Source organism: Periophthalmus magnuspinnatus, chromosome 17 (assembly GCF_009829125.3).
Source record: "Periophthalmus magnuspinnatus isolate fPerMag1 chromosome 17, fPerMag1.2.pri, whole genome shotgun sequence".
Classification (NCBI taxonomy): Eukaryota; Metazoa; Chordata; class Actinopteri; order Gobiiformes; family Gobiidae; genus Periophthalmus; species Periophthalmus magnuspinnatus.
Window position 1 is genome coordinate 19717669 of NC_047142.1, and position 24460 is coordinate 19742128.

General features: G+C 37.6%; 1 protein-coding gene across 1 annotated transcript in view; it reads right to left on the reverse strand.

The window, feature by feature from the left end:
* Positions 1-265: 265 nt before the first annotated feature.
* The window catches only part of si:ch211-106h4.4 (MAM and LDL-receptor class A domain-containing protein 2), a 34402-nt gene continuing 10207 nt past the window's right edge, over positions 266-24460 (reverse strand). The window contains exons 18-50 of the mRNA XM_055228408.1: positions 24313-24403; positions 23964-24083; positions 23639-23741; positions 22632-22782; positions 22148-22367; positions 19749-19866; positions 17857-17986; positions 17323-17401; positions 17122-17244; positions 16875-17000; positions 16301-16516; positions 15547-15666; positions 15224-15385; positions 15074-15156; positions 14622-14783; positions 13445-13630; positions 13118-13226; positions 12725-12847; positions 12469-12568; positions 11901-12069; positions 10620-10725; positions 10351-10494; positions 9433-9617; positions 8626-8791; positions 7662-7874; positions 5062-5243; positions 3851-4085; positions 3120-3279; positions 1431-1545; positions 968-1088; positions 654-750; positions 521-572; positions 266-426 (exon numbers count right to left, since the gene is read on the reverse strand). Of these exons, the coding sequence (XP_055084383.1) occupies positions 379-426; positions 521-572; positions 654-750; positions 968-1088; positions 1431-1545; positions 3120-3279; positions 3851-4085; positions 5062-5243; positions 7662-7874; positions 8626-8791; positions 9433-9617; positions 10351-10494; positions 10620-10725; positions 11901-12069; positions 12469-12568; positions 12725-12847; positions 13118-13226; positions 13445-13630; positions 14622-14783; positions 15074-15156; positions 15224-15385; positions 15547-15666; positions 16301-16516; positions 16875-17000; positions 17122-17244; positions 17323-17401; positions 17857-17986; positions 19749-19866; positions 22148-22367; positions 22632-22782; positions 23639-23741; positions 23964-24083; positions 24313-24403 (4515 nt within the window). The 3' untranslated portion in view covers positions 266-378. The remainder of the gene's footprint in view (positions 427-520; positions 573-653; positions 751-967; positions 1089-1430; positions 1546-3119; positions 3280-3850; positions 4086-5061; positions 5244-7661; positions 7875-8625; positions 8792-9432; positions 9618-10350; positions 10495-10619; positions 10726-11900; positions 12070-12468; positions 12569-12724; positions 12848-13117; positions 13227-13444; positions 13631-14621; positions 14784-15073; positions 15157-15223; positions 15386-15546; positions 15667-16300; positions 16517-16874; positions 17001-17121; positions 17245-17322; positions 17402-17856; positions 17987-19748; positions 19867-22147; positions 22368-22631; positions 22783-23638; positions 23742-23963; positions 24084-24312; positions 24404-24460) is intronic.

A 24460-nucleotide genomic window follows, 5' to 3' on the forward strand; every position in this document is an offset into this window, starting at 1 on the left:
GGTTTTATGTAATTTCACTATAAAATGTAAATCAATACAGTTACATAATGTAGGCAGATAAAGAAGCCAAAATGTGTACTAAAGTAGAAGTACAAAGTACTCAAGAACTCAAGTAAGAGCAAAGAAATGTTGGGAAAAACTAATACTCAATAGACTATGAGCTAAAAGAGTAACGGTCTGGACATTATATCTGATTTATAAATGAAAGGTAATATGATCGAAAGACAAAACAACAAATAACACACAAATTCAAATTCTTGCCCAGTAATCCACCAGTTTCTATCATTTATTTGTCATGTTTTTTATTTTTTATTTACTCGGAATAATAGATTATATAAATGTTAATATCAGCTTATATCAAGTTAATTTGAATATTTTCTAAGCATCAGACGTGGTTCCATCTAATGGGAATCCAGACTGCACTTCCTAAAAAGAGACACATCCATTTAAAATCAAACATTATTGCATTGTACTGTAAAAAAATTGTGTATTTTTGTTTGAAGTAGTCATTTTAACTTACATTGTTACAATCGAAAAGATCAATAGTTGAAATTGTGTCAAGTTCATTTCCTCTGTAAATTAAGACATGATAGTGTACTGAAATATATGGCATATGAATTAAGATATGGTAATGTATTGTAACAGTGATTTACTTGTAACATCTTTTCCAGACGAAAATGAAAAGAACAACAGAGATAATTATGCCAGCCAGCATCGTGAAACCAACCGCAAGGCCAATGGTTAACGCATCTGTAAACAAAACAATTAAAAACTCATTTGAATACTAGCAATGTAAGAAAGAAGATGTTATGATTATGTTAAAACAAACTTCAGTCTAAAAGTCTTAAAGTCTTAAAGTCTAACTTGAGTAACAGAGCTTCAGACAGAGTAGTGTCTCCAATTAGGTTCACTCCCACAATGAATATTTATCACATCAACTGCAAAATGTTAATAAACTAGATGTTACCATGCTTGGCATCTGGAGGGTCGACCACAGGGTCTGAGTAACAAGAAAAAGGGACAATATCGATGTCGTCAAGGGCAATGTCTCCCACTGTGTTTTGTCCTTTTAGATAGACAAACACAAACTGCAAAAAATACCAATAAATTATATATTAAACGAAAATTAAACGTAATCAACAGGGAGATTGTTACTACTACAAGTGGAAGTACTGGTACGGCTACAACTCCCTGCAACTCAATACATAAATCTATGTATGCATGCTGTGACCCAGGGCTCTTTGATAACCAAACACAACTAACCAAACATTTTAAGAAGTTATGAAATATTGAATGTATTCACTATTATTCTAACATGATTTTTTCCAATGTTTTCTGCTTTTTGTGGAGTATTTTTGTGTTTAATTTAAAATGTTGTAACTATATATAATATTTACATATAATAAGTAAACAGTTCACATATTACTTACCCAGAATGGCTCATTATGTTTTATGGTGACACTGGCTTTGTTCCATTGTTTTCCCTTGTTACCTCTCTCTTCCCACTTCAACATGCCCTCCACATTCCCAGTTTCATGTGTTCTCCTACCAAAACATTAAATATATACATTAAAGGCCCTGTACCAGATATGTGCCCCATGTACTTGAGTTTTTTCTTTTCTTCAAATTATACATTATTATTGTTATTGTAGTAATAATAATAATAATAATAATAATAATAATAATAATAATAATAACAATAATAATAATAATAATAATAATAATAATAATAATCATCATCATCATCATCATTACCTGTTAATCAGGGAGTGCATATTAGCATGTTGGTTGTTGTTAACTTTGCTGTCACTGCAAAACTTTGCACTGGTCTCTGAGAGTTGTGGAGCCCTTATAAACGCATCACGGTAAATAATTAAGATGCATGAATGTATAAGGTAAGTGAGGAATAACTTTGGAGCGCTGCAAACTGTTTACAATAAACTAGTTATGTTTTTCACGTTCTTAATTATGTGCATATTATATTTTAAAATTGCCTTTACATACACAATTTTGAGCTTTTAAAGAAGGTATGATGTAGCCATATTCAAGCTTTCAGTATATTTTCACAGTCTGGTCACCACTCCCTACCCTGCATTTCGAACCAAAAACAAAAAGAGGCATGCAATCAGGTTTGGCTATTTCAGTGACATGTGAGAAACAACATGTAAACCACAAAATCTGATGTAAGTAACCAGAGGGACCATGATCAGAAAGAAACTAGATGATTTTGCTGTTCACGTGGCATTTTAATGGTCTTATAACTTAAAAAATCTGATAATAATCACATTCAGAGTACACATGTAACCGCAGCCATTGGCTTAAATCCACAATAAATCCACAATAAAAATCTGCTCATCATCTGATTTGTGGAGACATCGGATTATTGAAATGTCATATAAACAGTTACATCTGATGTGAGTAATCAGATTGCTTTCTGATTGCTCACACCTGTATACGTTTTGAAGGGAAATTATGTTAAAAAGACTAATATGGCAAAGACAAAACGAAAAGAAAAAATGCTAAAGGTTAAATTAGTGATTATAAAATTCATTGTACTTCAAGCTACAATAGTTACTCTAAGTTTAACTGACACATGTCACCAGGTGTTTTTGATGCTCAGACTTATTTTGTACATGTGATTTTGATTGACCATGTAAATGTACCTAATGTTTATGAATAGAATGTGCTTCTTCACTGGGCAGCAGATGTACTCCAAGCGCCGTCTGCTGCCATTCTGAGCCAACTAATGCTCACAAGTATTTCTAAGACATAATCTTTGCCTAGAATGTTCCACAATATGACATTAAACTTATCCATCTTGCTTGTATTTATGAGTTTTACGGCTCAAAAATACCTTGGAAAAACATATTTTCACTCTGAGTGGGTCTACAGATCTGACCTGTGCCTTGGCCTAGTGAGATCACATGATTGCCTCCATGGAAAAATATATGTTTAATGCTATATCATGGAACAAAATAAAAGCAGTGGAAATAAGCAGGTGGTGTACCTTGCACATTTACTTTTTACAAGAAGAACTATAAAAGTTTGTGTGTGCAAAGATGTTTAAAAGAAGCCTGAATAATGCCAAATGCTTATATACCATTATGTCCAAAAGTTACCTGTCATTAATGTGGAGCCTGAGTGTCCCAACACGCTCTCCGTACATGTGGTACCAGAAAGTAATGCAGTGCCCTCTAGCGGACGGCTGGAAAACTTCACTGATGAGAAAGGACTGATCTCCCCAATGCCCCACAGAACTGTCCACATACACGTAATAGCCTAAAAGAGCACAGCATTGGATAATATAATATAATATATTTTAACAGTGACATGCAAAACTCTAAATGAACATGTTGAAATAATACACACATAAATAAAAAAGGCTAATAGTATAAATAGTAAGGGTGAAGTGTTTTTTATTTATTTTATATTGTCTGTATATGTGTGTAGTTTACACACCTAGGTGCACTAATATTTGAGAAAAGCCTGATTTATGAAATGCTTAACTAATTAGAAAATCATATCAATTTTAGAATGAATTTGTAGAGGTATTAGCTAGGGCTGCAACTAATGATTACTGTTATAGTCGACTAGTCAGTGAATTTTTGATTAGTTAACTAACTAACTAACTAACTAACTAACTAACTAACTAACTAACTAACTAACTAACTAACTCACTTTTTGTACTCTTTGTTATAAAAATGTGTTTTTGCATGTGTTTTAAAGTCTGTATAGTGCAGATAACATTACTAAACAAGTAAACTATGAGGCCTATTTTAATATTTAATTAAACTGTCTCAGCACTTAAAAAGACAACCATTTAGCATAACTGTGTAATACATTTACTGACCACTAGAGGAGTTGGTGGTGTGATCTACAGGAGGTCCGGTGTTAGATTCCAGCCCTGCCCCTGTGCCTCTGAGCCAGTCTGCCTGGTCAATCTGCAGCACGTTAATCCAGCTGCACAGGTTGGTCTCAAAGTCACAGTGTCCCAGAGGAGGGCAGTGAGCCTCTGTCAAATGCACATCATCAAACGCTATGCCCCCCTCATCAGACGGGCCCGTCAGCACGCCCTCCACCACAATCTGCAACGCAACAGAAATATCAATGAAAGATTTGTAGTTTTTACAGGAACAGTAATACTAATAGTACTAAAATACATGTTTTAAAGTGCATATGTATTTTATGTACCGTAATTATTACTTGGTTTGGTGGGATAGTACCTGTGGTAAATATCTATCATAGTTTTACACAATTAAGCAGCAGTTTGTGGAAAAAAGCTGAATAGAAAGGTACAAAAATACACAAAGCAGCGGTGAGTTCGAAAACTGAATGCCTCCATCTACGTTATCAACATGGAAAATTCCATCTAAAATGTAGTAACAATTTAAGAACAAGGAAGACATTTTCTTAAATCTTAATTTAACAAAATAAAGTTGTCTTTTATTTTTTTATTAGTATAATAATATCTACTGTGCGATTTAGACAGGTTTGGCCATTGTTAACATCATGTCTTGTGTATCGTTTCAAATAGTACGGACCCTGTGATTCCCAGTCTGCAGGTTGCATTCATGTTTTTGAATTTGATTATGCCATGATCTCAGGTAATGGGCAAGGGCCTATATAACTCTATGAGAGATTTACTATTGATGAACCATATCATTATTTGGGTCCTCAAACCTGCAATATTATCATGGCTTTAAGTCCTTGCAACTGTCAACAATCACACCTTTATAGTTGAATAAAGGCACCACTTTCTGAGGCTCCTGTGAAAAAATAATTTAACTTTTGTGGAATTTATAATGACAGAGAAGACAATGAACTTTGTACTAGTTTTGTTTTATGTGGATAGGCAGAGATATTGACCATATACTAGGTCAACAAAACTGCAGCCTGACTGAAAATTCTACCATAAAATTCTTACTTATTCTCAAGCTCAGATTTAAACTATAAGATAATGTTGTAATGTCACATGAACACAACCTATTGGCTGCTGCGGAAGCATTGCTGTATATTCTGTGTATATTCTGTCCAGTCAGTGGTAGCCTTCTGTAGACTCACCTTGTAGGGCTGGACTTGGGGCAGCAGGGCGGCCTGGGCAGGTCTCCACAGTGGGCCTTGGTCTCCAGTGAGGGAAAACAGCAACATCTGTTTTGCCCCATCTGCAGTTCTCTGGTAAATATTCAGATTCCCCACATTATTTCCATACATGTGGTACCAGAGCTGCACACAAGACCCCACATCTGTGAAGAAAACAACAAAAGAGAAGAATAGCAAAATAGAAATACAGGTAAGAATAGTAAATCAATTCTGGTACAAAAGATTCCTTCCTGATTTGAAGGATTTTGTCAGAACCTTTACCTATTCAAAAGATATATTTTTATCTGAATTGAGGGAGTGCTTTAACAACAGGGGACCACTGGCACACCGAACCCTTCAAATCACAAAGGAGTCCTTAGGCCTGAAACCTATGAATAAAATGTTCAATAACAAACTGGACTTGTTTAGTGTGATTTTGGCCAAATCTCCTTGTCAAAGTCTGATATTGTCATCTCAGAAGCTAAGCAGGGCTGGGCATGGTTACATGGGAGACAGCCGCGAATACCAGGGCGCTACAGTGGGGGCCAGTGGTGAAATGTTATTAGTGTCGTTAGTTGCCTTACGCAAAACACTTCACCCACATTGCCTAATATGAATGTGGCGTGTGTGCGGTAGCTAAAAAAGTAATTTATCACCATTGTGTCATAATCCTGCTGGTGCTGTCACCTTTTGTTACCCCTCCCTGTCTGTGGGTCACGTGGTGGAGTTTGGAGCTGGGGCGGAGAGCTGTCTCCTCCCGTGCGCACCTGCGGCGGACTGGCAATCAGCCGCACCTGGGGGACCTGGGAGGCATAAGAAGAGCCTGGACCTGACACTCAGCGCCAGATCGTCCTCGTACCTTTGTGGTAGTTACGCTTGGCTCTGTTCTCGTTTTGACCTTATGCTCGTTTTACTAAAACTGGATATTTTTGTTCCTGACAGATCCTGCTCCCGCCTCCCGGACCAGCTCTGCTCTCTTGCCGTTGTTCCAGCTCCACCCTGCCGGTAACATCCGCTTCATCTCCTACCATGCACTGCTCTCTCCGCCTCTGTCTCCTGGACCCGCTCCATTTTTCCGCCTCTGACCCTGCTCCTGCCCGCGTCGTCGGCTCCGCCGCACCGTACGCTCCATTCCTGGATCCTGCCCTGTACTCTGGCCCCTATTCCCCGCCGGATCTATTTCTGTGTTTGAACTTAAATTCACATATTGTAAATAAACACTGTACATCTTCCCCCGAGTCTTGCCCTCTTGGTCCTACCTCTGCCGAGCGGTATAACACATTGAGTATGAAGTGAATGAAATGCATGCACTGTAAAGTGCCTTTGAGTGTTCAGAAAATTGCTATATAAATCAAATGCATTATTATTATTATTATTTGAAAGCTTAAAGGTGCACTATGTAACTTTTGGTGGGGGTACCTGAAACTTGCTTGTTTCTATAGAAATGACTGCTTTGCCTGGAATGTTCCACAGTATTTGTCTAGGATCCAGAATGCGTACTTATTCAATACTTCATGAAGTTGTGAGTCACCGGTTATATCTCCCCGAGTTAAAATGGGCATGATTGATAGTAATCCATCTAGCCCAGCCGCATACTTTCAGCCTTTCAGCCTCATACTGCGGCTCCGCATGGCTTGCGAAAGTAAATTATAAGTATTTAATTGAAGTGTATTTTATTTGTGTTCTTTTTTTATTGTAGCTTACATTGGAAGACTATTGTGATACCTTTCATCACTCAAAATAAGTGACACGGTTGTTGAACTATGTTCAAAACACTGCTCACACCTTAAGGACGACAGTCCTGCAGAAAGATACAGCTCCAGTTGCAGATGCTGTGCACAGAGGTTCAGGAACAGAACCTCTTCATGGATTTCATAAGAAACACACTATAGTTGTTTATATAAAGCGTAAAGGTAAAAAAACCCAACAATATATACAGTGTTATCTTAATTTTAAATGTCAAAAAGGCGGCTTCCAGTGTTTATTTCCGTGGAAACTGGGTCCAAATGGCTCTTTGGGTGTTAAATGTTACTGACCCCTGATCTAACCAATTATGGACATGCATGGGCCGTCTGTATCAAAACAATTATGGCTTCTTCTAGGACAGAATGAAGGAAAAAATTATCAATGGGGACTGAAAAACAATCACTGAAGCACTAAACTTATGAAAAAAATGGTGATGGGTGACCAATGAGCTCCTCCATTTCACATGTCTCACTGAAATAAACAAATCTGATTACACCGTTGTGTTTGGAACCTGGCTCCATGCTCCCTCATGACCATTTTTCACAAGAGCAGGATACAAAACAATACACACAAAGCTGATGCTATGTGAATTTATGTGGTTTCGTTCATGGAATGGATGCTGATTGTGTTGTGATGGCACATTGAAGGGGGAGCATGGTGGGGGGGGACTCAAAGTGTCAAAAACAAAAGAAATTAAATTAATTTGAATATGTTATTTTCAGCAAATATAGTATTTTCAAAGCAATAAAAGGTATTATAGCGATGTAACTATGTTATGAGTTAACAGTCAATGTACCATAATAGTGTCATCCGCTACAAAATGCAACAGTTCTCACCAGGTTGATACAGAGGTGAAGATATAGCAGCGGTTGGTTGTGTTAGATCATTCCGGGTGGATGAAAGATAGTAGTACATTCCAAAGGGGGTGTTGGTCGTGTGGTCGGTGTGTGGTCCTGGTTTTCCAGAGTAGCCAAATTGTCTGACCCACTCCAAGTCATCAGTACTGTCCTGTCTCCAACCACAGCTGTCCTCTTCAAAGTCACACACATCTGCAACACAAGTATTATTTTTTCTGAAATCAACTGAGCATTTTTTTTCTAACAAGTACTGTGATTTGATTTGTACTGTATATTTAAAAAGTAGGGTTTGGTTCAGAAGGCACATGGTAAAGAACTCCAGGAAGATTTGAGAGTAGACTGAAATATTAACTGATAAATAAATACAAGAATACAACAAATTTCATGTTTGTGGATGTAAACTGGACATAAACTGCATGTAAACCCAGAACTGGGAAGGTTCTAGCAGGTTTTAGAAAGGTGCAAATGTGTATGGTTTGAAAATCAGGTACCCCAGAATTAACCCATAAAGTGTATAACTTTCATGTTTTTCCAACTTCTTACTTGGATGAGAAAAAATACTGAAAAGAAGAGCAAAAATACAAGAAGTAGTGCTGTGTTCTAAAACAGAATATCTCTTGACACAGGAAATTCTAACCAAAATTAAGGACAATTTATTTTTACTAGTCTAATCATAGCTGTTGTCTAATTTAGACAACTTTTGGCCTTTGTTAACATAATGGTTGCTATTTAACAGTTATGGAATTACGTCTACATATGTCATATATCCAGTGCCCATGTTCAACCAGTATGTAAACATTACTAAAATGAAAGAACAAGAAAAAAAATAACGAGGACATTTTTTGTGTGAAATATAATTATGTTAACTACGTTTCAGTAAAATTAGTAGCCTAACCTGTCATATGCCCTTTAAATGTGTTTAAATGTGTAAAAGTGCTTTTACCGGAGACAGGACATGACCCAGCTGTAAGTGAGACATCGTCTATGGCTATATTTCCCGCCTCTCCTCCAATGGTCGCCTCCAAAATCAATTGACGGCCTGTCTTTGCAGTCACATGGTTTTGCATCAGCAGCCACTGGTCGCCATGGTTACCTGACTTCTCCCACATCTACAGGAAGCACAGGAAGCCGATTCACTCTTCACAATGAGGATGTGAGTTTTAAGCAATAAGGATTTCACAATTATGAAATTATAAAAACACAGAGGGAGTTAAAAAGTTGGGCCATATGTTTCCCAACCGCTTGTACAGTCTCAAAGGGAAGTTGATCCATATTAAAAAGTGCCAGTCTGTGCATTTTTGGCAACACTTCTATCAATACAAATTGCGAAATGGCAGTGTCAGTTATATCACTCAATTGTATTAAAATGTATTTATTTATTTTTTATCGTGGTTATTGTTATTGCTAAAAAGATGAATTAAATAAGTAAAATTTAATAAAACTTTGCAAGAGAAATTTGCTGATGTAGTGGAAACACACAAAAAAGCTAAATCATTTCTATCTAACTTGTCATTTCAGCATTTGTGCCTAGAAATGTAATAATAGTAATACATTATTATTATTATTATTATTATTATTATTATTATTATTATTTACTATGTTACTATGTTTTAGGATGATCAATTACCATCAGTCCAGGGACTACAGATCTGGCTAATTCTGATGCATTTACAGAAATGTTAATTAATGTACACTGTCTCAGTCAAATAAACTACATAAATAAAATAAATAAAAAGATAAGATGTTTTACCAATACTTTCTTAAACTGTTCTGTAACTTGTAACATCCTCAAGGAGCCCACGGTTGGCCCAAACATGTGGTACCAGAAGCTGAAGCAGTATCCCTCTTCCCCCGCAGGGGGCAGTACCGTCGATTTGAGCAGAGCTTTGCTGCCTTGCTGACTGGCAGAGGATGTCCTCAAGTAAAGGTATTTCCCTGTATGTAAACAAAAGTGGTTATTTGAGGCAAATGGCTCAAAACAGCTGTTTTAAAGTGCATATGACTACTTATTTCTTTAAGTTACTAATATTTAAGATTTTACTAAAAATCTTAAAAATCTCTCTTTTTTTATTCAGGTGAAGTTCATAATGTGTTGGACCTGGGCAACAGCTATTGGTAGTTTTCAGATTTGGAAATGTGATGATGCCATAGTCACAGATGAGGGGACAAGAGACAGTTTTCCCTATTGATAACATTGTATTTTGCCATGAAATATCCAAAAGGTATATTAACAAATGTTGAACCTGATCATTTAATTAAGTGACTAGGCCAAAGAATTTACTAGTATTACAACAAAAAACGGCATTTTAATAACGATAATGCAATATTCACAATAACCCCCATCTGTATGAAATATTATTGGCCTGTAGAATCTGGTGATGTCATCTTAAACTCAGCAATAACATACAGACAGCTGTCACTCCGTCACAGTTACCTCGCAACCATAATGTAAAGGGCCAAAACATGTCAAAATGTAATAATAGTGTGATAGGACTAATGAAAATTATAACACCTTTTTGATGGACTTTTCCATGTGGATGACATAGTAGAGGTATTCCATTTTAGAACTCACCGCTACTTCCTATTTTAGTACTTTTTTCCACAAAATCAAACCAGGTAATAATTAGAAAAACACAAAATCATGTCATATGCACTTTAAATGCCAAACCTTTTCCGGTGGTGTGGTCTCCTGTGGGCCCAGTGTTAGGACTTTCAGTTGGACCAGATCCAAATGTCCAATCTAGATTATCCTCAGCTCCTTGTAACCAGCTACAAAGGCCATCTTCAAATGAGCAACCAAAGAACGACAAAGCTGTACAATAAACAAATACACAATGTTATAAAAAAACAACAACAAACAAACAACCTAGTACCAGTAAATACCTGAAACTAATTCCCAAAGAACTACATGGGTAAGACAACATAAAAACAATATACCTGGTGGTTCAAAGGACTTTTCACAGTTAATGAAGGAAATATCATCCAAAGCCACAATCGGATCTTGTTTGACTGTGCTTCCATTATTTCTGATTCTGAACCAGATCTGTAAAAGAAAGTTAAAGGTACACTATGCAACTTTTCTAGTGGAGGGTCTGCCACCTGTTTGTCATAGAAATGCTATTGCTTTTGCCTGGAATGTTCCACAGTATGACAGTATCCATGGAGACAAGCAGGATATCACCAGGCCAAGTTAAAGGCAACCCTGCTAAGATTTTTGAGCAAGGACTGTAATATCATAAATGCAAGATAGATAATTTTAATGCCATACTGCCTGTCGAACATCGCAATAACATCTCCATAGAACCTCCATCCGAAAGGTTACATAGTGCTAGTGCTTTAAAGACTTCATTGGCTCTGTATTGACAGTACATGAAAATACGGTTTGCAAAGCTGTGTAATACTTTTCTGAGGAAGTTCGCTGTTGGAAATTTACAACTTTCTTCACAGCCACAGCACAGTTAGTGTTGTTCAGCGCCCAGAATTTGGAACAGCCTCCCTCTGCTTGTCAGATCCTCACAGTCTGTAGCGCAGTTTAAGACCAGACTAAAAACACACCTTTTCTCCCTGGGTTTTAATTCTAGCTAGACAAGATATCTTGGTGTTTTATTGATCTTTCCCTATGTGTTGTATTTTCTGTACATCTGCTTTTGTTGACTTTTCTTTGAAGCACTTTGGGCATCTTAAGTTGTATTTTAAATGTGCTACGTAAATAAAATGGAACTGAAATGATGGACTGACTTGCACGTAAATACAATTTAGCAAATTAATGCTGGACAAGCAATTTTGTCACAAACTGCCAATAACAAACATGTCTTGGATACCTGCTTTGCTTTATCTTAGTCAATGTAACTGCTTGTGAAAAAGAAACAATATTTGTTTTGTCTTTATGCACCAAATGCCCTTTCACACATATATATCCTGACCTTATTTATTTAGATTGAGTCCACAAGCATGAGATTTTCACTTAACAATACTCGTTTTATTCATACCTTTACTGTTTAATGGGCATTTTTAGAAATTGTTGCTAGTTCTCCACAGGACTAAGAAATCTTGCAAAATCTGGTTCCACCCCTACCATGTTAAATATTTTTTATTAACTACTCTATCACTCCCTGCCAAAGCCCACTGTTCAGTATAATATAAATTTGCTCCATTAATGTATAAACCTTTATTGTATTTCACGATTTGTGCTTTAGCTGAATGTACAAAAGTATTCACCTTATAGTTTTTCTGTTGTGGTCCAAGTATTAGGTTTTCAGGGGTCCACTGTGCACCGGTACTTTGGCTGCGTGACCATAGGATTGCTTCATGTCCTGTAGAGCCTCCTTCTTGCTGCATAAGCACAGTGAGTGACCCAGAACCCTCCGCCTGTATGTAGAAGTGAAACCTGATGAGGAAAAACAAGGAAGGAAGAACCAGAGAGTGTGTTGTTTTAGAAGATGGGCATTGAGCAATTGACAGTTTAAGAAGAGAAATACAACCATTCACGTTGTATTAACACCAAGGATCAAATTTGTGGTGATAGGGCTGTGCAATTAATCAAGATCAAGATAATCGTCAATGATCAACTAGGGTCTTTTTAATCTATAATTCTACAGCCAAGCTCTGTGAGTAAAAGCATGAGATTTGGAGCAGAGTTCAGACTATGGAGGACTTACAATTCTGGATTGTTCATGTATCGAAAGCCATTTTGATTTGTTTTTTAAAATTACAAAATAAAATTGACTTGTAAATCATGATCGATCAATATGAGATCAAGATATTGAATGAATTAACTTTAACTCACTGCAGCTGACAGTACAAGGATACAGGAGACAGCATAGGACTTTGAAGACAGGCTTCAGTTTGTGATGGCGATTCACTGAAATCTACTTTTATGTAGTAACCTGGAAACAAAGGAAATGCAGTTTAAACTTTATTGTTCAAAGCTGTTCTTAATTCAATTGCATGGTAAGTATAGAGTCATGAGAGTACATTGATACAAACAAGTAAAACAAGTGAATAAGATTTAACATTTTTATAAAAGTTACAAAAATCTTTACCTGTTTGAGTGGTATGATCCGTTGAAGGCACTGTGTTGTTGCTGGACTTTTGCCTTTTCCATTTAGTATGTCCATCACTAATGTCAATCCACCCACACTCATCGCTTTCAAACGTACATGGACCTGGAAATGAGACAAATATATACTCAAGAATTCTGATTTTCAGAACAGGTGACAGTCTGCTGCTTAATACATAAGTTGTACAGTTGACTCTCACAACCATCACGCACACACCACAATTAAACAAATGAAAGGTGACTGAAGTATTTTGCCCATGGACAAAACAACACATTCAAACCACCAACCTAGTAGTTTTTTAATGGCCATTTCATCTAATGGCGGCACACTGGCTGAGTGGCTAGCACTCATTCAAATTCAAGTTTCTGCACTCACCACATCCATGCTCATCCTCCCCTTGTGGACAGTCTTTTTGATAGTCGCACTGTGCTCTGGCTTCAACACAAACTGTACCACCTGACAACCAGCAAAAAAACTCATTCTCCTGCAACAAAAACAAAACGATTTTATTTAGTTTCCATCCATCCATCCATTTTCTTCCACTTATCCGGAGCCGGGTCGCGGGGGCAGCAGTCTAAGCAGGGACTCCCAGACTTCCCTCACCCCGGACACGTCCTCCAGCTCCTCCGGTGGGACCCCAAGGCGTTCCCAGGCCATTTAGTTTTATGTGGGAAAAAATGTTACAATTGTCCTGATTTTTACCTGGCAGGGGCGCACAGGAGAGGTAGAGGTGGGACTAATGATGGTGGAGGATGGTGGAGCTGATGTGGTGAATTCTTCGGGCAGGTCAGAGTTCGCTGGATCAAACAAACAAGCTCTAGAGAAAAAAATATCATCCACACCAACAAGGCCTCTGGGTCCTTCTAGATGTTCATAATGAAATACAACCTAAAAATGTAAAAAGATTAAGAAAAAATATTGAAAAGCAATTGTTAGGAGTCTGAAAGATAAATATCTGACTTCAAGATTAAAGGGGCTGTTTCCGATTTTCTACATGTAATCAAGTAAAATAGTTTGCCCCAGCATATTGTAAATGCAGCTCTTTGGGTCATCTAATAGTTAAATCTAACTATAAAGCCTTTTTATAGTTCACAAACCCGGAAGCATAGCTTTTGCATGCTAGTTGTCATTAGCTTTGCAGCTAAACTTATCATGGTGAAGTATTAGGATACCAGGAAGGCAATAGGGAAGAAAAAATGTTCTTGACCATTGCAAACATGTTGAAATAAAGTAGTGCATAGTAATTTTTCAACCCTTTACAAGAATGTACAGTGTTACAATGTTACATGGGAAAGAGGTACCGGTATATACAGTTGAAACCAGAAGTTGACATACACTATATAAAAAGACACATATACTTTTCTCACTGTATGACATGAAATCAGACTAAACCTGTTTTAGGTCAATTAGGATAACAAAGTCAATGATTTGGAGTGGCCATTACAAAGCCCAGTTGAAAATTTATGGGCAGATCTGAAAAGGCATGCATGAGCAAGGTGGCCCACAAAATTGGCTCAGTTACACCAGTTCTGTCAAGAGGAATGGGCCAAAATTCCTGCCGACTATTGTGGATGCATATCCAAAACGTTTGACCCAAGTCATACAGTTTAAAGGCAATGGTACCAAATAATAATGAAATGTATCTAAACATCTGACATTGAAGAAACAGGAATAATTTTGGTAATCCTAATTGACCAAACCCTAGAAAAGTTTCGTCTGATTTCATGTCAGACAGTGAGAAAAAAAGCATATGTGTCTTTTTTATATATGTGTATACGTATGTGTATGTATAGTTCTGGTTTCAACTCTATATGCTAAACTCCAAGCCACACAGCAGTCCATGTATTATATTGTTAACTTGATTGAGGGTATTACTGACCTTGCTTTTGGTTGTGGACGAGAAAGTGGCCTCTGCTCGTTGCCAGTTGTAGCTGTGCTTGTTTGACATGTTCCACACTATAACATCGTCTGCACCGCTTCTCTGAATCCTGGACTGAACCGCAAGATTCCCTTCAGACAGACTGTAGTAAAAGAACTGTACCTGTGAAGGAAGAAATAAAAATGTAAGATGTAAACTTTTAAAAATTGTTAGCTGAAGCACAAACTTGACCATCATTGCACAAATACTTTATTTTTGTGTTGATTGCTACGTTTGCGTCCTATTGTGCATATTTTAGGTTGTATTTTAAGTTCATATGTTCAATTAGTTCAAATATTCAATATACAATGCTTACCAAAGATAAATTTAACTTTTATTTATTCATTTTATTGAATAAATTATTTTCTGATGACCTGTTGTATACAGACAAGTTCAAGTATTTTTGAACTTACAGTGCAGTTGGTGCTGGGGAGTAGTGTTCTGGAGAGAATCTCAGAAACATGGCCATTGTTCTGACTGGGGGTTAAATAATGCCCTGTAATCACATTAAGATTATAACAGCACACCTCTTCAACAGTTTAAATTCTTTGTACGTGTCAGACCTGCTGCAGAGTTTTTGGTGTGGTCCCGAGGAGGTCCGAGGTCAGGCCAGGCCTCCTGTCCCGTGTGTAGAGCCCATTTAGCCACAGGCACAATGGCCATGTTGTTGGTCCAGAAGCAAAGACCATTTTCAAAATTGCAACGCTCAGTCACACCTTCCTCCTCTGTCACAAGCAAAAAATGACAAAAATAATAAAATGTAAATTAATACATAATAATATATACTTTTTCCTTAAAAACTTCTATCCTACCAAAACAAGTAATAATTAGAAAAACATGAAAACCTGTCAAATACAGTTTGTGGCAGTATTCTATTATATCTCACCACAGTGATTTTCATCAGACCAGTCACCACAGTCATCACTGAAGTCACAAACTCTGCTGAGCTCCACACAGGCCTGGTTTTTACATGTAAACATATTCACTGGACAAGAAGGCTGTGGCTCTGAAAAAAACAACAACATTTTGTACAAACTTCAGTTACATTATTTTATTAAGACGTTAAGATGTGCATAAAAAATATGTAAATTAACCCTACTTTTAGTAGCCAAAATATTTGACCATGCACAATATTATTATATTCTTGAAGATGAACTATGTTAATTTTCTGGTGGAGGGTCCACCACCAGAATGTTTCCATAGAGATGTTATTGTTTTGCCTAGATTGCTCCATAGTAAGGCAAATTATCTGTCTCCATGAGGAAAGCAGGGGAAGCCATCAGGCTAAGTTACATGTCAGATCTGTGGAGAGGTGACTACGCTCAAAGTAAGAATGCATGTCAAGATGTTTTTGAGCAATAAAGCAGAAATTCCAGGGACAGCTACAATATCATCACAAAGACAAACAAATAACAGACCCTCCACTACAAAAGTTTACATAGTCCACTATTCATTACAATTTATTTGAAATTGTATGCCATTACTTCCTGTATACCATTTTAAAAGTTTTAATTTTGGTTTTGTGTAAGCTTTTGTTGTCCTAGTCTCGTGCTTAAATATACACAAAATGACACATTCATTATTTATATTCTCAATAGAACATTTTTCTGCTTTTGGAAATAAGGAAAAATTGGGTGAACCTGGCAGAGCACAGTTGGTGAAGCTTATGTCGTCGATAGCAATTTGTCCTGGTCCAGAAGAAGTCCTGGCCTCAAACCAAACCATTAAGTCGTGTGGGACTCGACCTATCATGACCTCAGCGCCATGCCACTCTTTTCCATGGTGACCAGATCCCCACCACAAAAGTGTTGGAGCCCCAGGACCATACTGGAGGAACACTTTAAGATCACCCAAATCTGTTACAAATAAAGGTACAATGAAATAAATCATTATTGATTGTTAGGGCTTGAGTCAAACTTTTTTACTCACTGGCCACTGTGGCTAGTCTTTTTTAAGTTACTAGCCAATTAGGAGTTTATCTACTACGTACTGTTTTAAGACGGTAACATCACTTTTTCCTGTTGTGAAGAACGTTAATGGGGACCTTTGCCCATTCAAAAGATAAAACATTTTCATTTGAAAACTTTGAAACCCATGTACAGGCACACTCAGAGTAGGTACAATAATTTGTGGCAGCGTATAAATGCTTCTGGCTGTAAGCTATAAAATATATAGTCTGACAAGGGATAAAATGTACTTACAACATGTACTTACCCTGTGCGTACATGTTGTAGTAAAAGTGAAAAGTGCATTCAGCAGAAGCCTGTTGCATTAAAGGACTGAGCAGCACAGCCGGACTCTCATACTCTGCACGCATCTCTTTCACTGTCATGTACCAACCTAAAACAAATATACATAATAACTAACACTGCAATAGAATTAAGCTGACTTTGAAATTTCTAGTGATTTCTGTATAGCAAAGCAACTCATAAAAGAGTGTGTTACTAGCATGAATTTCTACCTAGCCTATTAGCAAGAGTCCCATTGTCTCTGACCCATTTTAACTGGCCATTGCTTGTATCGTGCCAGCCACAGGTATTGTTTTCAAAAGAGCAGCCGACAAACTCTTTCGTGCTTTCATTAGCTGCAAGTAAAATACACAATACAGTTAACACACAACAATGCAATTAATTATATAGTCTGTATACATTTACACCTGTACCTTGACATAGACCTGGACTAATACTGATGTCATCAATGGCAATGTATCCTGTTGGTTTAGTTTCAGTTTCTATCAGCACCTATAGTACCAAAGAGTATGAGTCAAACAACCAAGAAGACCTTACAGAGAGTGACAGTGTTAAAGGCCGTGTACCGGATTTTTAAATTTTTTTTTCCATGTATGTGAACAAAACATGTCTCACCCAAGGACAGATATAGCGTATGAGCAGCTCTAGCTTGCTGCATGCTGTGTGCATCTAATTAGAGAGCATTTTATTGTCTAATAATCAGGAAGTGCACTGTTAGCATACTCGTAGTTGTTAGTGTTACCATCATGGGATAGCTCCACTCCGGTCTCTGAGAGTTGGGAAAAGTGTTTATAAACTCATTGCAGTGAATATTATAACGCTCAGAATTTGGTGCGTGAGGAATAACTTTGGACCACTGCAAACCATTTAAAATGAACAAGTTTTGTTTTTCATGTTTTTAAGATGGTAAAAATCAGGTACAGTGCCTTGAATGGTTATTGTTTAACCTGGAAAGGCTTGCTGTTCATTGTGAGAACATGAGAGAACCTGGTCCATTCGTGAGCACTAGTGATGTTAAATGTCAGGTCCTTCTCCACTTGTCCTGAATGAATTTTTAACTGCAATGCCCCAGAATCACTGGCAAAAGCATTAAACAGAAAAAAACAAGAAACAAATTTAGATTTGACACCCACAGTGGCAGTTTTCTTGTAATGACTAATTTGTTTAATTAAAGGTGCACTAAGTTTTCTAGTTGTTAGAGAAATTCAATTTCTGTGCTGTACTGCGGGAACTCACTGCCAGCTCAAGCATTGTTATCTTTACCTGCATCATCAGAGGTATAACACTCCCTACAGTGGAAGCATAGACTGACTGGACAGTGCTAGACTAGAATGGACAACATTATCACAATGTTATGAGGGTTAATTTCTCTCTGTGCTGGGTCTCATGGTAAATAAACTTCACTTTTTCTCTGCAACACTTGGGTTTTACAATTTATTAACACTAGTGGAGGATCTTATTTCTTTGCCTGGATTCTTCCACAGTATGCTGCTAAACTTATCCTGCTTGTATTGCAAAAAATACCTTGAACAAAACTGAAAATTGTTACTGTATGCGGGGGTCACCACATGAATACACATTAATAAATAAATAAAAACTACATTTCTTGTGGTGCTAGATACCCTTATTACCGTAAGCCTATTAGGATCATAACTCATGTACAAAAATGTCCTAAGAGCATACTAATAAGCAGCAATAAGGGGTGTATTCATAGGAAAGTGTTAGTTATGACTAATTAGCAGCAGAATAAACCACATACATACAAATGAATGCCAAATTGACGACTTACAAGTATGCAAATTAGCAGCTAATTTGACATTAATGAATGCAGGCCTACCCTAAAATTAATCGTACATTTTTTTCTGTACCAAATGTAAACATATGAGATCTTGTTCCATCCCTGGCCTGGTTTTCACTTAACTTTACCATCTTAACTGTTGAAAAATGTTGCAAAACATTTCTCAGACTGCTTTCTCTGACCTTTACCACTAATAGTTGTTGCACAAAGCGAAGCAGGTGATTCACGGCCGAATGACTTTAGTGCACAGTTTTAAAAGGAAGTATAGGAGGAAACTGAGGCCTTCTAACAGGATAAAACGCATCCTCCGTGCTGTTGCATACTGTATGTTTGTGAAACGGTTAAGGGTGATTCTGCTGACCTGGTTCCCATAAAGTCAGAGATAGAGTAGTCAAAATTGTACAAAGTCATGGTCCATGAAATTACTAAATTAGTAAGAGTAAAATGTTTGACGAAACTACTACTCAAGTCTGCATGTGACATTTAATTTATTATTTGCACTAACTGAAATTGGAAAGACAAAACTTTAATCAATGTATAGAATCTGGCATTCTCAGAGGATAGATTAGGGATGGGCAAATATGGATTTCATGGGCTCATACTGACAGCCGATATTTGGTTTGCTGCTGTGGTCAATAACAGGTAGTTTGCTCACACATTTACTTTAATTAAGTTAAAGTAACAATCACAAATTAACTTTTCACTTTTGTTAAAATAATACCAAAATGTATCTGAGTGGGATTTAAAATAATCTTTTTTACATGTTTGTGTAAACATGCAGCCATATAACTGTCTTCTATTTCCATCTTGAGGATAGACCACAAAAAAGACCTCTATCTGAAGGAACTGCACAAGAAACAAATGTTGAAATCATTTACTATTGTAAATTAGACAATTATTTGGAATTTTGCCAAAACCTTTACTGAAGTTAGAGTACTGTCACACTGTAAAATGTATTGCTCAAGTTGGAGTAGAAAAATCAACAACATTAAAAATGTACTAAGTAAATGTACTAACTGAATATAAATGTGTACTACCTACCTCTGCATATAGGACCAAAAGGAGAGGCACGAAGTCTCTTGGGGTAGAATCCATTCAGAAACTACCTGTGCTCTGCTACTGTGATCTAGGTGCTGTGCAGAGCTCAACAAAAACACACCTACAAGTCAAAAGAATCAGAAAAAAATTATTTGTTACTGAAATTTAAGGAGTAGTTTGAAGTTAAAAAATTGGAATATCGTGCAGAGGAAGTGAAAGAATGAAAACAGAAGTGGGGAATAAAGAAACCTGGAACAACATCATAGACAATAGACTATAGTTGGCATTGGCAAATCTAATGGTTTTGTAACTCTTCTGTAGGGTCCACTACCTGCTTGTCTCCATGGAGATTGTATTGCTTTGCCTGGAATGTTCCACAGTATGGCATTAAACTTATCTATCTTAGCACCACCAGGCCAAGTTACATGACAGATCCATGGAGAGGCAAGCCTGCTTACAATAACAATATATTTTTTTAAGGTATAAAAACAGCAGTAATTGCGCTGTGAGTGAGTTTATTTAGCCAGTAGGCGTGAATTATGTCAGGGCCTGGTGCGGTCCAGTTTTTCATACCTGTGACTCTTTATTGGATGTCTGCCACTGTGATGGTGACTGAATTCTGTTCAGGGAGGTAGCTGTGAGCCACCAGCCACTATGCATCTGGCTTCATTGTCACGCGTGTACCTCTTTAGGCAGCTGGCCGAGGCTTGGAGTGAAGTATCATTTTGAAAGACACAGACTTTCAGATGGTACTTGACTCAGCCTCTGTAACTGGTGTCAGGGTTGTCTTGTGTATCTCCAATTGGGGGGTTGATGTTAACTCCCATCTGTCCTGGAAGTTGCCATTTGCAGATGTTGGAACACTGAGCTACTAGTTGCTTAGCCGCAAGCTTGGACTGTGGGTTTCGAAGTAACCATTTTTCCCACATCCTGTTCATGTAACCCCTCTTGACTCGAGTCACTGGAGTAGTAGCATTCCAACAGAGCCTTGTTCTTGCATCTCGCCAATTTCCGTCTTGTTCCAGTAGCCCATTTCTCATAAATGCCAGCATCTCATAAGTTTCCTTCGCACTCATCACTGTATGAGGTAGGCAGTAGCATGAAGGGTCTTGCCTAAGGACTCACACTGGCTGTTGGTAATTGCTAACAGCGCTACCAGTGAGCTACTTTGTTCTAAGTGTTCTAAGAAGACCAGTTTGTCATTTTTAGATTGTGCTGTAATGGGAGAGGACTTTAGGTAGAAGTCTTCAAAAACCACACACTGACCAATACCTGCTGTTTGGTTCACACCATCCACTGCAGCACAAGCTTGTACTCTACAACACAAAGCTCAAGTGGTGCCCACAAACACAGAGGGAAATGTGAAGGAGGAACAACACATGGAGATAGCCGTCTTGACTTGTGGGTATCCAAAATGGGCCTTCAATAGATCTAGAGAGCTAAAAACCAGGACAACAGGGCATCTGAATCTAGAAGTTAAGCTGTAACTGTTTCTTACACAGCTGATGTGTCTGAAAAACTTCAGAGAATTTGAAATGTTTGAAATTCCAATCTATTTCAAACCTACAAACACTTTAAGACAGAAGCTGGTTCACCCAAACAACAAAACCCATAGCCATAAACAAAGTAATGTGGTCTACTTTATTCAGTGTAGTGAAGAGTGCAGTGAGCATTACATTGGAGAAACTAAACAGCCACTCCATAAGAGGATGTACCAACACCATCGCGAGAGCTCCTCTGGACCCCAGTCCTCCATGCATCTCCATCTCAAAGCCACTAACCACTCCTTTGAAGATAGTGAGGTACAGATCTTAGCCAGAGAAAAAAAATGGTTTGAGTGGGGAGTTAAAGAAGCATGTTTTGTTTTTGTTGTCGAAGAGGAATGGGGCCTTAGACGTCACCTGCCCCTCATATATAACGGCATCCTCAGACCCAAAGTATACAAAGAGAACGATAGAGCGAGCCAGTAGGCCCATTAAGAGTGCATGATTATGCTAAGTAGGTCTCAAGCACAGTGCACACTCAGTGTAGCACAACAGACCTAGCCTACATACAGAAACTGTAAACAATGTTTACATTTTCAGTGTAGTTAGCTCCTCCCTTCATGTAGATACAAGGCAGTGTCTACCAGCAATCTGACCAGAAGTGAAGAAGCAGCTTGGATGACCAGCGAAACGTCTTCACTCCTACAATTTTTTGTGCACTTGACAGATTTAACATTGGCTTTTAGTATGGATTAGACCTGGACATCGGAGGGGTTACACAGATAATTTAAATGTTGTCAATAATCCCATCAGAAGCTTCCAAAGATATCATCATCTGGGTTTTCCTGAATTATTTAAATGTAGAGTAATCTTAATGAATGTATGTATGTATGTACAGATATAGATATAGTAGTGTACCATCAGAAGTTTGAGTTGTGTGGTCGGTTGGTGGGCCGATCATGCCTCCAGAGGTTAAAACCCAATCATGTCCTCCTTCTATGGGACGGTTGATCCAAGTGCAATGCCCCGACTCAAAATCACAGCTGCCTCTAGGACTGCAGGCTCCCTTTGTTATAGAGACATCATCTATCTTCACTGTAGAGGTCATTCCAGGCACATCAGATCCTTTGAACACTACCTAAAAATGAAGGAAGAATAAGTGTGTAGAGTGGATGATATGATCAGCTTGTCTGCTGAAAAAAAATAAAAATAAAATAGAGATGAGAGCATATCACAGCTGTGCTGTGCAATCTGCACTGGCTCCCTATTTCATATCGGGTGCAATTCAAAATGTTATTGATCATATTTAAATATCTGCACTCTTTGGGTCCTTTTTATTTGAGTGAGTTGCCCTTGCCCTTGCTATTAAGAATGATGAATGGTGACCATTTTGAGGCCTTACATGAAACTTGGCAGGTGCCCACACAGTAACTTCAGCCACCTCCCAGTTCAGAGACACTGAACTAGAAGATTCCCAGAGCGTTTCATGCAACTCTCCACTCCAGAACAAATGGATAGCAAGAGTGTTAGAGGCCCCCGCAGGCAACTGGTACCTAGAAAAATGGAATATTTTACACATATTTTCAAATTAGGTACTGTTATCAAACACAATAACTCCAGTAAATATCGTAGTTTGATATGAATATGATGACTTTTGGATACATCCCTTAAAGAATTTAAAGTAGCAATTAAATTTGGTATCTATGTAATCCCTCAGTCATCCAGGTTTGATCCATAGCAAAAGAAAAATATAAATTCTGTCAACTGGACAAAATGTTGTAGGAATGAAAATGTTTTGCTGCTCATTCGAGCCGCTTCTTCAGTTCTGGTCAGATTACTGGTGGACACTGTCTTATATCTATATGAAGGGAGTAGCTAAATATACTGAAACTCAAAACACCTATTGTTTACTGTTTCTGTTTGTAGGCTAGGTCTATTGTGCTACCCTAAGTGTGCACTGTTCCTGAGTCCTACTTAGCATAGTATTTCAAGCCCCTAATGAGTAATTTCACACATATTAGCATCCTGGCTAGCACTATTGTTTTCTTTGTTTTGCTTTGGGTCTTTTGCTAATTAAAATGGGTAGACTTTTTCAGTCAGCTCTTATTGGTTCATTTAACAAACAGTTCCAAATAAAGTGCCTCCTCAGGTTTAAACTGAGACTTAACCTTGACTAATCTTTTACAAATTCATAACTGACTAAAATTTAACAGTGTGCAAAATAAATTACATATCTAAAGCTAAAGTCAAACTGAAATAAAATTGACAGCTGGTCAAATCATGATGAGATGCAAAGTAACACAATGGGAATGGATTGTTTATGCCAGATGTCCTTCCTAAAAGTCTTCCTTCTCACAGACTTTCGACTTGCACAATACCATGTTTAAAATGCATGTGCAGTGGACTTACCAGAAACGCACACACATCTCTGCAGCCGCTGGAAGCTCGTAAGTGAAGAGCTGAGCCACTTGAGGATTTGCTGAGTCTGACAACTCTACACTCATGTAAAAACCTGGAAGATGACACATGACAATAAGTAACTAGTACTGATGGAATGTCCAAAAATGAATGCATTTCCTTGCAATGAATAATAATGCTTGCGAGTAAATGATGGTTCAGTGATTCAATATAGATTGGATGTTTCCGGTTTCCAGTAACAAACTGCTACTTGAGTCATACACTTACAAGCAGATTTTTGTCTGTCTTTGAGTAACAGTAACTATTGACTCCTCACCATGTTCAGTTCTGTATGTGTGGTCTGGATTTGTCTTGTTAGCTTTTATTCGACTCCACCGTCCAAGCTTACTGACATCGTTTTCAAAATTACACCAGTCCGCATCAAAGCCACATACATCTGAAAACAAAAGAACAGATATAAAAATACAGCAACAAGACAAAACAAAAAGTCAACAGACCCTTGCAGATTACTCTAGTAATGTTTTTAAGTTGGCTAATTTTACAGTTTTATTTTACTAATCCATAAAAATATTATTCCATCTCTCCTTGATAAAAATACACTGGACATTATTTTCATTTATAATATCTATAGAAGATTGTAACATGAAAAAAAAAAACTACTTTACCATAATTTTGGCAAACTCCGCTCTTGACTGTAATGTCGTCAATAGCAATAAAACCTTCGCTGTCCTTGTTTCTATGAGCACTGAACAAGAGCTATGGATTGAAACATAATATATTAGTAAGCAGTATATTAGTAAGCATTTTGTTGTG